General features: G+C 51.5%; 2 protein-coding genes and 1 non-coding gene across 5 annotated transcripts; 2 read left to right on the top strand and 1 right to left on the bottom strand.

The window, feature by feature from the left end:
• Positions 1–326: 326 nt before the first annotated feature.
• Positions 327–5,624, bottom strand: IMP4 (IMP U3 small nucleolar ribonucleoprotein 4). Of its 3 annotated transcripts, XM_054478323.2 has the most exons (9): positions 5,505–5,624; positions 5,238–5,346; positions 3,411–3,494; positions 2,638–2,747; positions 2,422–2,554; positions 2,188–2,342; positions 2,009–2,103; positions 1,847–1,920; positions 327–1,765 (listed from the first exon to the last, which is right to left on the bottom strand). In XM_054478323.2, the coding sequence occupies exons 1-9, from the start codon at positions 5,505–5,507 to the stop codon at positions 1,653–1,655; spliced, it is 876 nt and encodes a 291-aa protein (XP_054334298.1). In that variant the 5' UTR covers positions 5,508–5,624; the 3' UTR covers positions 327–1,652. The 3 variants fall into 3 exon arrangements, with proteins under 3 accessions (XP_054334298.1, XP_054334297.1, XP_063503370.1); XM_054478322.2 differs by having other exon boundaries at positions 2,009–2,342; positions 5,505–5,617; XM_063647300.1 differs by having other exon boundaries at positions 327–1,920; positions 5,505–5,617.
• A 565-nt stretch (positions 5,625–6,189) lies between these two features.
• CCDC115 (coiled-coil domain containing 115) lies at positions 6,190–10,194 on the top strand. The gene is made up of 5 exons (XM_054478324.2): positions 6,190–6,427; positions 6,498–6,601; positions 6,689–6,771; positions 7,400–7,531; positions 9,193–10,194. The coding sequence occupies exons 1-5, from the start codon at positions 6,317–6,319 to the stop codon at positions 9,303–9,305; spliced, it is 543 nt and encodes a 180-aa protein (XP_054334299.1). The 5' UTR covers positions 6,190–6,316; the 3' UTR covers positions 9,306–10,194.
• A 1,038-nt stretch (positions 10,195–11,232) lies between these two features.
• Positions 11,233–11,304, top strand: TRNAE-UUC (transfer RNA glutamic acid (anticodon UUC)). Its single transcript has one exon. It is a non-coding gene; the product is annotated as a tRNA-Glu (tRNA).
• Positions 11,305–13,080: the final 1,776 nt, after the last annotated feature.

Raw genomic sequence — 13,080 nt, 5'->3', positions numbered from 1 at the left:
AGTGGATACAATGTTCACCTGCTAACATTATGGTAAAGAACCTCCCTCCTCCCCGGGTGCCCAGTGCACCAGCAAGGTGTTCAGCCTTCTGGGGACGATGCAGCACATACACACAAGTGCAGGCCCCCCTCTGCCTCTTTTGCACACTGACAGCATATCACACATGGCGTTTCACACCATGCTTCTTTGTATTTAATGTCTATCTTGAAGAGCTTCTCAATGGCTACATCTACAGAATGGGAAAAACTATTTGCAAACCATGTATCTGATAAAGGGTTACTATCTGTCTCAATTTGGGCTGTTATAACAAAATACCACAGAGTGGGTAGCTTAAACAACAGACATTTATTTCTCACAGCTCTGGAGGCTGGGAAGTCCAAGATGGTGGCTCCAGCAGATTCAGTGTCTGGTGAGGGGGGCTTCCTGGTTCACAGATGGTAGCTTCTAGCTGTGTCCTCACATGGCAGGAGGGGCAAATGAGCTCCCTCGGGCATCTTTTATAAGAGCACTAATTCTATGCACGAGGGCAGAGTCCTCATGACCTAATCGCTTCCCTAAACTGTTGACCTTAGGGATGAGAGTTCAATATATGAATTTTTGGGGGATACAAACATTCAAGCCACAGCAGTATCCAAACTATATAAAGGACTCAAGTCAACAACAAAGAACAAATGACCTGGTGTATGCAAAAATGCTCAGTATCACCAACTGTTAGGGAAATGCAAATCAAAACCACAATGAAAGAGATCACCTCATACCTGTTAGGATAGCTGTTATTAAAAAACACAAGATAAAGAATGTTGGCAACGATGTGGAGAAAAGTGAACTGTTGGTGAGAATGGAAATTAGTGCAGCCTTTATGGAAAACAGTATGGAGATTCCTCAGAAAATTAAAAATAGTACCACCATTTGATGCAGCAATCCCACTTCTGTGTATACATATAAAAAGGAAATGAAATCATTATCTTGAAAAGATAGCCATACTCCCATGTTTACTGCAGCATTTCCACAACTGCCAAACTATGAAAATGACCTAAGTGTCTGTTGGTGGATGGATCGGTAAGAAAATGTGGCATGTGTTTTTACAAGGAAAGAAATCCTATCATTTGCGATAACATGGAGGAAGCTGGAGAACATTATGTTAACAGAAATAAGCCAGACACAGGACAAATACATGATGCCACTTACATGAGGAATCAGCTGCTGAGCACTGGGTGTGGCCTGTCCCCACTGCATTTGCACACTGGCGGCTTCCACTCAATGAGTTAACTTGGTGGGCTGCCCCTGACATGGGCTGGCCCTGCTACCCACATCTGCCTGCTGAAGAGCTCATAGGACCCTCACTCTTGAGGGGACGTTAGCATCAAATTTCTCACTATGTTAACCCCCACACTGACTCCAGGCCCAAGCACATCCCACAGCTATCAGGTCCCTACCCAAAGGGACCCCATGGGCTTTGCCCTGCAGACTTGGCCTGACCACTCAGAGGCAGGCGGGGCCGTGACACAGACAGTTTATTCAGACCTCTCCACCCGCCACAGTTCCACATCCCAGTTCGGCAGGCCATTCGTGACAGTTCCTACTGGTAGGTCTGTCTATGACAGCCCCATCCTGAGTTCCAAGTCCATGACCTGACTGAGTGGTGAGTGTGCTCACTCGGCGCTCAGGAAGACCCTCTTGCGTGCGGTATTGGTGTAAGGGTGCCAGCGCCACTCCACGTCTGCTGTGGCCTCCTGCTCCAGCGTGCCCAGACGGATCATGTACACTGCAGGCAGGGATGGCATCAGCCCCGGCACAGCCAGCCTCGCCTCCCCACCCCAGACACGGGATTCAGCCTCAAACTCACGCTTCAGCTCAAAGCGGGGCCCGACCTCAGTGAGCTCCACGTTGCGGTGGTCTGTCTTCTTGTACACATGGTGCCTGGGAGGGAACAGCTGTGGGTCAACGGCAAGCAGCACGAGGTACACAGGGTGGAGATGCTCTCCTGGGGCGTGGCCTATGGACCCACCGGAATGATATGTAGTCGTCCTGGTTTGCGAAGGTGATGACCCGGTGGCTGTCATCTTTGGGCACGGGAAATAGGTATCGGAGGATGTCAGAGACCTGGGGCACAAGGAAAGAGAGGGAAACACAGTGGCAAACACCTGGCCTGGCCCGCAGCCCCAGCCTGAAGGCCCCCAGACTCACCCGCTTGCCCAGGCGGGAGGAGAAGCCGTGTGTGATGAGGTGGGGCTTGGCCTCCGACATGGTGCCCAGGTCTGGGATGTCATGCCGCATGACCACGTTGCACAGCGTGAAGTAGGCAGTAGGGCCAAAGGGCAGGTGGCTGACGATGAGCCCCACTGGCGGGGAAAGGTGGCTGTCAGAGACCCCGTCTGACCTCAGACGGTTCCCACCCCGACTCCCTCCCTCCGGCCTCACCAGGTGTGCCCCGATGCTCGTGAACGACCAGCAGATCGGTGACGCCGTTGGCTTTGCAGGCTCGCACCAGTGCCCCCACTTCATGTCGACCTCGGTTCATTCGCTGGGCGCCCGGGAACACCAGCTTCAGCTCCTGGGCGTGGATGGCAGTGTATAGTCAGGACTGGGGCTGTGTGTCCTGGGTGTGTCTCTCCCTCACTCCCTGCTCACCAGTACCTTTGCAAACATCTTGAGGCGGGAACTGGGGTCCCGGGAGGTAGTGATCATAACCTTGGGATCCTCGACTCCTGCCCATCGGTATTCATCATCCACGTGGCTGGTCACACCTGTCAGGAGCACGAGGGGCAAGAACATGACAGTCTTGGGAATGAAATGCTAACTTGGGGGCAGCCAAGACCACCTGGATGGTGCTGTCTGCTGAAGCCTTCAACAATAGGAATGCTCCACACGCACACCGGGCAAGAGGGAAGACTTCAACTACTCTGGCTGCTGAGCACAAGCGTGGCTGAGGAACAGAATCTTTTGTTTAACTGTAGTTCGCTTAAACTCTATTAGTCACATGGGGCTACGCAGCTACTCTATTACACAACGAAGTCTACACTCTGCTAAGGCCAACGGTGACAAACTGCTTTCCCTCGTAACAAATATCTATAATGTTTGGGATTCCTCTCTTGTTTCTTGAATAATGCAGTGAATAAATGTACGGGCACCAATAATGTGTGAGGGATATTGTCTTGCCCCGGCAGGCACTCCACTGCGGGAGGTAATTAACAAGCCAGGCACAGAGTCAGTGGTGCACTCCCATGTGTGTCATGTAGGTGGGACAGGGCACACTCAGGGAGAGCCCTGCAATGCCATCTGTGCAGTAACAAGGGCATGGGGGACAGTTCCAGGAGCAGTTTCCTCTGATGGGACGGTGCCCGGTGTGTCTGAGGAAGGACTGGAGACCTGCCAGCTCAGTGTTGGGGAGGGCTACCTTGTATAGTTACCTTCACCTCCGGCATCATCAAACTCCAGGGACCCCTGTAAGGCCAGAGCCTCTCGGCGTAATTCAGTGGGAATCAGGCGGTTTTCTGCAGAGGGAAGAGAGAGGGGCTGAGTGAGTCACAAGCATGGAGATCTCAGCTCATCCAATACACCACAGCTTACAAGCCTGTACACGCTTGAAATAAAAATACCTCAGCCCTTTCTGAGCTTGGATACAGCATGGATAGAGGTGACAAAACTTTCTAAGGGCCAACCCCCGTAAACAGTGGTTACTAGGACTTCATTTTCTTTAGTCTCATGACTTAAGGACTTTCTAAAATATCTTAATATACTGTATTGCTTTTATAATCAGGTAGAGATCTAAAAATCGATGTTTTTTTTTTTTTAAGATGGAGTCTCGCTCTGTCGCCCAGGCAGAGCAGTGCAGTGGTGCGATCTCGGCTCACTGCAAGCTCCGCTTCCTGGGTTCACGCCATTCTCCTGCCTCAGCCTCGCGAGTAGCTGGGACTACAGGCCTCCGTCACCGTGCCCAGCTAATTTTTTGTATTTTTAGTAGAGACGGGGTTTCACCGTGTTAGCCAGGATGGTCTCGATCTCCTGACCTCGTGATCCACCTGCCTCTGCCTCCCAAAGTGCTGGGATTACAGGCGTGAGCCACCGCGCCTGGCCTTTTTTTTTTTTTTTTTTTTTTGAGAAAGAGTCTAACCCTGTCGCCCAGGCTGGAGTGCAGTGGCATGATCTTAGCTCACTGCAACCTCGGCCTCCCAGGTTCAAGCGATTCTCCTGCCTCAGCCTCCTGAGCAGCTGGGATTACCGGCATGCACCACTACATCCGGCTAATTTTTGTATTTTCAGTAGAGACGGCGTTTCACCATGTTGGCCAGGCTGGTCTCGAACTCCTGACTTCAAGTGATCCGTCTGCCTCGGCCTCCCAAAGTGCCGGATTACAGGCGTAAGCTACCGCGCTCGGCCTTAAAAATTACTTTTGAAAATAAATATAGACTGTTCTGTATGTATGATGGTGGACCAGAGACCTTTAAGCTCTCAGACAGCAAAACCGCTGGTCACGATGCCCACAGCGCTTCGAAGGCATGGCTTCAGCGGGCCCTGGACCGCAGGCTGCCCACCGCAGAGCACAGCGCTCCAGGTGCGCACTCGGGGCCAGCGCTGTTCTCCACGGAGCTCAGAGGAACTCCTGCAGGGAGGATGGGCAGCGCAGTCTGCAGCATCAGCGCTATCCAAATAGTCTTTAGAGAGTTTCTTTTTGTTTTTTTTTTTTGAGACGGAGTCTTGCTCTTTTGCTCAGGCTGGAGTGCAGTGGCAGGATCTCGGCCCACTGCAACCTCCGCCTCCCGGGTTCAAGCGATTCTCCTGCCTCAGCCTCCTGAGTAGCTGGGATTATAGGGCGTGTGCCACCACAGCCAGCTAATTTTTGTATGTCTAGTAGAGACGAGGTTTCACCACGTTGGTCAGGCTGGTCTCGAACTCCTGATCTCATGATCCACCCGCCTCGGCCTCCCAACGTGCTGGGATTACAGCCGTGAGCCACCGCTCTAGAAAGAATTTCTACAGGACAAGGTAAAGTCTTTAAAACTTGGGACGAACTTGACACACTGTACACAGCAGGCAAGCTGCAAAACCCGGGTACTGCAACGTCAGTGACAAGTAATTAACACCATCAAACGGAAGAAACACTCTCAAAACCAACAGGAGAATCCAATGGGCAAGGAAAACGGCCGGCAAGCTTTTGGAAAGACGCTCGGATATTCGAACACAAATGCGTGCCGGAGTGGTTTACCCCGCAGACGCCCGCGGGGCCGACGCCTCACCTTCCAGCGCGCGCCGCAGCCGCTCCTTCCTCTCCTGGGCTGAGCGCTGCGCCTCCTCCCGGGCCTTGCGGTACAGGTACTCGCGGCGCAGGCGGGCCTCGCGGCGCAGCTGTGGGAACAGCGGGCCCAGTCACTCACTACTCGCTCCCGAGCCCCGGAGCCCCGGAGCCCCGGAGCCCCGGAGCCCCCGAGCCTCCAAGGCCCCAGAGCCACATCCCCAGCACTTCACGCGCCCCGGACCTCCCAAACAGGAGCTCATTCTCCTACCATCTTGAGTGCCGCTTCCACGTGGGTCCGGGAGAATCTGTGGGCTCCTCCGGCGCGACACAGTCCTCACTTCCGCCCTCAACCAAGATGGTCCCTTAGACGCTTCACTGGTGCCTGCAGCTGTGGGAAATGCCCTATGTTAAGATGGCGAATAGGGCGGGGGCATCTCAAGGCGATTGGCCATTCCGGCAGGGCATTCTCCTTGGGACAACCAATAGACTGGATACAGAATGTCACACATGGCTTGGGACTGCAGCTAATAAATATGTGCGCCCAGGCTTCTCCATCCCCGCCCTCCCCCCACCACCGCCGTGCAGAATGCACAGTTTTCAGATGATGAACCGCTAAAACAATCATAATTAGCGGCTGGAAACAGTTCAACTGTAAAAACCGCACACCGACTGAAGGTTGCTTGCCGGCTCCTTTCCAAATTGACTTTAAAACCACTCTTCCCTCAACCAAAATGGTTTCTGTACAGCTTCGCCTTCTTCCATCGCCACAACAGTGGCCCGACTTCTAAGATTCGGCAGCTTCCAGAAGGACTCAGAACCACCTATAACCCTAGCCGACAGTTCAGCTGGCTGATCCACTTGGGGGCTAATTGGAGAAACCAGTTGATTGGTTGCTTCCGTGCTGCTTCTCTAAGGGTGCTTGCCCTTAAAGGAGCTGACCCAGAGGCCTTGGTGCTGCCGGCGTGGGGATCACCAGCTGGGAACGCCCCTTGATGGAGGATCTCGTGTGCCGATTGGCTGTCCTGCCAAACCGCGGAGGGTGATAAGGAAGAAAGTGGCTCCAGATCTGAAGGTGTGTCCATGGCGGCGCTTGACCTGCGAGCGGAGCTGGATTCGCTGCTCTTGCAGCTGCTTGGGGACCTGGAGGAGCTGGAGGGGAAACGAGCGGTGCTGAACGCCCGGGTGGAAGAGGTAGGCGCCTGGGGCGGGCAGGAGGGTACACGGGCGTAAACTGAGTCTCACCGCTCTCCTCTCCCTGCAGGGCTGGCTCTCGCTCGCCAAGTCCCGCTACGCGATGGGCGCCAAGTCGGTGGGGCCCCTGCAGTATGCTTCCTACATGGAGCCCCAGGTCTGCCTCCACGCCAGGTGAGGAAGCTTCCATGCTGGGCTGGGTGGGCGGGCGCTTTCTAGGCCCGGGCTGCCAAAGCTCCATCCTCCCTTCTCGTCCTTCAGCGAGGCCCAGGAGGGACTCCAGAAGTTCAAGGTGGTGAGAGCTGGTGTCCACGCCCCAGAGGAGGTGGGGCCTCGCGAAGCAGGTGAGCCCCCTCTTCCTTCTGCAGAACCCCTTCCCAATGTCAAAGACAAAATGCAAATTATGGAGATGATTTAAATTAGGTTTTTGCGATAAGAGAGAGCATCCCAGAGCTGAAGAACAGAATGTTTTTGTAGGGTGGTTTTGCCTTAGACTTTTATAGGAAGTAGAGAAATTGTTGGTGAGTTGCTTTACACTGGGAATAGTTTTACAATCACATAAGTTTCAGTCAGCTGAACAGAAAATATTCATCTGTGTGTCTAGCTAGTTTCAGAGGGACAAACTTCTAATCCCAGTTAATCATTCCTGAGACAAAGAATGGGGAGTTGGAACGTCTATGTCTGGTCTGTTGGCATGTTCAGGCGCAATGGGTAAGGTCAGTGTCACAGGCAAACAGGGTCATCAGTGGGTCTTACAGGAGTCACGGGAAAGAGTGGACAAACAGTCTCATCTGAATCACAAGGGGAAAGGCTGTATTTTGTGGTAAGCTGTTTCCCGGAACCCCAAAGTTGGAATTTTCCAACCAACAGTGTTTTATAGAATCATAAGCTCAGATCAAGCTCAACATTGTCACCAAGATGATAAAGGTCAGGGAGTAAGATCCCAGCCTCCTCCAACCTTTCTTTCCTCAGCTCTGCGGAGGCGCAAGGGCCCCACTAAGACCCCAGAACCGGAGTCCTCTGAGGCCCCTCAGGACCCCCTGAACTGGTTTGGAATCCTAGTTCCTCACAGTCTACGTCAGGCTCAAGCAAGCTTCCGGGATGGTGAGTGGACTCTGTCGTTTGGCTCTGTGGCCCTCAGACCCTCTTTCCACAGGGAATAGTTGAGCACTGCTGCCATGGCTGGGGTTAGTCTATGAAAGGCTTTGCAGGTTTTTCTCCATCCAAACTTCCGTTGTACACCCATTGTTTTTTCCAAAAGCATTTACTGGTTGTTGGCAGCATTCGGGTTCATGCTAGCTGCTGGGGATACAGCAGGGAACAAAAGAGACAAACACCTTTCATGTAATGTTTAGAGGCAGAGAAAGGCAATGTGCAAATAAGTAGGCCCTTAACATAAGTCAGGCTGTGAAAATTGTTATGAAAAACACATAATGGAGTGGGACAGGAGTGGGCCAGGGGAGGTCTCTCTGAGGAGGTGAAGGAAAAGCTTTGTGGGTGATTTTGGGAAACAGTGCTCTAGATGGAGGAACCAGCCAGGACAAAAGCCCTGAAGCCAGCTATATCTGGTATGTGCCGAGGCCGGTGGCCTAGAGTGGAGTCAGGTGACGTAAGCCCTGATGAAGACTGTGGGATCCACAGAGAGGCTCTGAGCAGAGGATGGTGCAATTGGCTGTGCAGGGTCACAGGAATGCTTGGGTGCTGGGTGGGGACACAGAGCAGAGGGAGGAAGCAGGCGTCAGGGAGCAGCCAGTGTGAGAAGCAGATAGCGTCACTGGAGGAGGAGGTAAGTGGTGGGAACCTGCACAGGTTTTAAGAATAGAAGCCCCAGAATTTGCTGACAGATAAGATATGGGAGTAAGGGAAGGAAAGGAGTCCAGGAGAGCCCGCGGTCTCCACCTAGAACCCCTGGGAGGATGGAGCGACCCTCACCCCCTGGGGGCAGCTGAGAGGATTCCGGAAGGCAGGAGTTGGTGTGGTCTGTGTGGTGTCCACTGACGCCCTGCTGGAGAGTCTCAGTGGGCACTTGGGCACATATATCTGGAGTTTGGGAGAGGCCTGGGCTGGAGAGAGATTTGGGAGTCCACTGCATAGCACTGGTGTTTAAATCCCAAAGTTTTTGACACAAACACTGGTTTAAAGCTGAGATAGGATGAGATCAGCAGATGGCCTAGGGAGGTGAGGGAGAGGAGGCGAGAAGCCAGTCAAGGAAACTGAGGAGCAACACCTGGGGGCAGGTGTCCTGGAGGCCAGGAAGAGAAAGTGTTTCCCGGAGCGAGTGATCCAATGTGTGGTTAGCCCTGCTGCTGAATAGGAGGCCGAAGACGAGAGCTGCCCGGAGGACTGGGCAGCAGCTGTTCCAGCAGAGACATCAGTAAAAGCCATCTAGAGGTGGATCCAGAGTATGGGCTAGCAGAGAAAAGAAGTGGAGGGAGAGCAGGTGAGGGCAGCGAGAGGCTGTAATAATGGGGGAAGGAAGGAAATAAGGGCATGAGATGGTATTACTATCTGAGTTTTTAGTTCCTGGTGGGTGATATAATGGGTCCAGGAAGTCTGAGGAGGTGACATTTTAGCAAAGACCTGAAGGAGGTGTAAGGCCGCAGAGGTTCTGGAACAGCCAATGCAGGGCTGTACCTGGAATGTTTTGGGACAAGTGTGGGGGGCAGAGAGGCCTGAAGCCTTTCCAATTTCTAGGGCTATCCAGATCCTCCTGGGTCGTGTGTTACACCACAGATACCATGGTGAGCTTCTCTCCTTTCCTCCAGGCCTGCAGCTGGCCGCAGACATAGCCAGCCTCCAGAACCGCATTGACTGGGGTCGAAGCCAGCTCCGGGGACTCCAAGAAAAACTCAAGCAGCTGGAGCCTGGGGCTGCCTGACATGCGTGCACAGAGGCAGGGCAGCGAGCACAGCTGTTCTCCGACATGGCTAGTTGATCTCAGGCCTTCTTCCTTCACAAATAGCTCTTGCCCCTACCCCATGCCAGCTGATGCCCCGTCTGTGTCCCTGTTCTGCATGTTTCCATCTTCCTTAGGTGTGACGTTTGAAGAGGCAAACAGTAATTTTGAAAGCCACTACTTTGAAACCATTCCAAGGCCTGAGTTCCCATAGGACACACTCACATAGGCAGGTACACGTTAGTCAACAATTGGAACTGCCTCTTGGATCACTCAGCTGTGCTTTCATGGCTGGATGACGGAACACTGTACGAAGAGAGATGGGCGGGGACAGGAAGTAGCGCTTCATACTTAGTACATCCTCCAAATTGTCTTTGCTGGAGGAGAAAACCGTACTCAGCCGAAAGATCAGGACAATATGACTTGAGTCCACAAGGACACAAACACATGAGTAGCTGGGCAGCCCTTGGCAGGGTCTAAGCCAGGAAGTAAAAACCATCTGGTCTAGATTTTTAAGGGAACTCTAGGAAGAGACCTAGGTTTTTAAAATCCTGTCTCTTTGTCTTGCCATAAGAGGCTGAGCCTCTCTTCATTTTTTTGAAGGGCCACTTGTGTTTTCTGTTCTGGGAACTTCCTTCATTTTTCTACTGGGTTGTTGATCTTTGCAATAATTTCTAGGAGCTGTTTATGTTTGGAGGTAATTGGTCCTTTGTCCATATATATGAGATGTAAGTCTTATTTTCCAGTTTATCTTTTTGCTTATGATTTTTTTGACTTTTTATTGTAAAATAAAACATTACATCAGACTGCACAGAACAGTTGAATAGCTTAATGAATAACTACAGTAAAAGCTATGGTAACCACTACCCAACTTTTGTGTTTTTTGATCATTATTTGTACGTACAGTTGAATGTATCCAGCTGTCACATGATTCTGAATTTGGGTTTGTAACTGATGAGGCAATCAGGGAGTTCTCCAGCATTTTCAAGAACCTCTGTGGTTTCAGTTGAAATGTCCAGTGAGTCATGTGCAGCTTTTCCACCATCCGCCCACGTGCTGTATGTCGTATGCTGCCCTTTTGTTTTGCTAACTCCCAGTGTAAACCTAATGTAATTTGGGGGTTTTCATTCTGTTTCATGGACATTATTGTCAGTACACCAGCACCACATTGTTTTACTTCTTGAACTTTAACGTAATCCCTGTAGGGCAGATTTGTTTTGGGTTGAGGGGTCGTTTATTGGCCCTGTTAACCTTGAGTTGCCAGGGAAAAGACTAATGGGCGAACTCAAATGGAACCCCTGTGACTGCAGGAAAAACGAGTATCTGCCCCCAAACCTCACCAAAGGTTGCCTTTCGTAACAAAGATCCTATCCACAAGGTTTCAGTTAGTGAGATTCTGAAGCCAAAGTAAGGAAAAAAATAAGTCAATTTTGCTGGGGCCACAAATTCTTCCAGGAGGAGGTGCGACCCCGTGGAGCACACCCTCCGTTGCTGGTTGTGGGCGGACACTGGGGTGGGCACGTGCCTCCCACTGCTGGCTTGGGGCTGGACTCGCAGATGGCCATCCTCCTGTCGGGGCGAGGCCATGGGCTCTGCGAATGGGGTTTGATGAAGACAGCAAATCTTTAGCAAAGCATCCTTAACTCGCTGCCCTGACCTTCTGCCCTAACTCCAGCTCTTGGGGAGACCGCCAGGAAAGGGGGTTCTGGCTTCTAGGGGGAAGTGGCTTGTCCCACCAGGGCTAAGTCGGGAGACTGGGTTCATGCAGCGAGTCTGGCACGGCTGCAGTCACACGAGTTTCTACAGAGACAGCCGGAGCTCAGTGCTGCGCAGTGGTGGTTGGGAGGCGCTGGCGACGAAGCTGACGCATGTCACGTATACAGACACGGTGGCGCTGCTAGTCAGCAGTTCCCATATGGTCTAGCGGTTAGGATTCCTGGTTTTCACCCAGGCGGCCCGGGTTCGACTCCCGGTATGGGAACAACAGTGATATTTTTTGCGGGTGTGTGTTTTTTTTCTTTCAACTTGAAAATGTTCGCCAGAAGAACTTTGACTTTTCGCCACTGGAACGCTCCGGGCCAGATTGGGTATTTCCTCTTCACTTGAACTTGGAGAAACAGGCCCAGGGAGATCCGGGCCCCATCGCTGTGTGTTTTGATGGCAGTGACCATTTTCATCACGGCATTAGCTAGTTGTTTTGACCATCAATAGCTTACTGAGTATATTAGATGCCATATGCATCGCAGGTGTGAATATTAGAAGTAGTGAAATGCCCGATAACATTGAAAATATTCAAAATGTGTTGCTGTGGAACCCCCAGCAGAAGGCAGATCCCCACTGGCCCCCATCACGCTCCAGTGCACTTGCTCAGGTTGGCAGGAGCCACTTCTGGTCCGTGAGCTGCCTCTGCAAGGCAGGGATAGGAAGTCCTAGGAAGTCTACTGGGAGCATAGCACTCTGGAAAAATTTACCTTTCTCTCTTGCTGCTGCTTTGTTTTGTCCAGTAGTCAGGCTTCCTGTTTTCTCACTGGGACAGTCTGGGCTTGACTCCACTCCCCCAGCAGAAAACCAACTTCAAACTTCAATGATGCCTTCGTGCCAGCACACACACACATGTCCGGTGGAAAGGAGAACCCAGCTGGGTGAGGCAGCAGCTTCAGTACCAGCTGCTAAGGAGGCTGAAGCTGGAAGATCGCCTGAGCCCAGGAGGTTGAGGCTGCAGTGAGCCGAGGTCGCGCCAGTACCCTCCAACCTGGGCTACAGAGTCAGAACTTTTACCTAAAAAAGACATTGTTTTTCGGCTTGCTTGCTCAATTAATCCAGGGAGATTATATGTAGGGCTGAGGTCATGTCTTCAGGAATTACTGCCACACTCATTCATTCGTTCATTCATTCATACCTTTGTTTTTTATAATTATCGCTAGTAAGCATACCAATGAAAATTTTTGTTCTGGCACATAAAGAGCTTCAAAATCATCACTTCCATCCTTACAACAAGAAAAAAGCTGAACGAACTGGAAAATCAACAACTCTTCGATTCCTCAGAAAATTGAGGTCACGTGGCAAACCACTCCCCTGAAAATTAGAAGGAAAGGCAAATACAGAGCTACAGCTTGCCAGGCACAGAAGCTGCTGCTGCTGCAGCCAGCAACTTGTAGGAAAACTTAAAGGGCAACTGACTAACTGCTGGAGCCTGGGCATGTAAGCATAAGAGAGAAAAAATGCTGGGGACATAGGCTTAAGGGGCCCCCACAGTCTCATGGGTTTTATCTCCAGGAATTCTATCATGTTCTTGGGTGAAAATCAGAGAAAAATCTGCTGGAGCTTCTGGCAAGGGGAGGGAAGTGTAACCACTTTGAAATGCACACATAATGTCCTGTCCTCTTTAACAAAGGCTTAAAGTCAGAGCAACTACCAGAGCCTACCCAACCCAAGGGAAGGAAAATATCCACCTCCAGTCTGCTTTAGTCTTCCAACTCACATTAAAAAAAAGCTGAGAAGCACTTGTGAGTGGCACAGCCTAGGGACCACTGGTTCACAACAAGACTGGGCCCTGATCATGGGTTTATAGACCACTCCCTGCTGTCCCCACATCTTACTGCCACATCACTTGGGGCTCCTATATATTACCAGGGGATTGCAGCTGAAAGAACTGCAAGGCCCAGAATTTATGTAAGAAGCAGTCTCTAGGGAAACCCAAAGGCAACAGGGGATGCAAAAACAAGGACACTAGAGGAAATTTTAGCCTCTGACATTT

This window comes from Pongo pygmaeus, chromosome 11, assembly GCF_028885625.2.
Source record: "Pongo pygmaeus isolate AG05252 chromosome 11, NHGRI_mPonPyg2-v2.0_pri, whole genome shotgun sequence".
Lineage (NCBI taxonomy): Eukaryota > Metazoa > Chordata > Mammalia > Primates > Hominidae > Pongo > Pongo pygmaeus.
The sequence above is the reverse complement of the archived record's forward strand: the minus strand, read 5'-3'. Positions and strand labels throughout refer to the sequence as shown.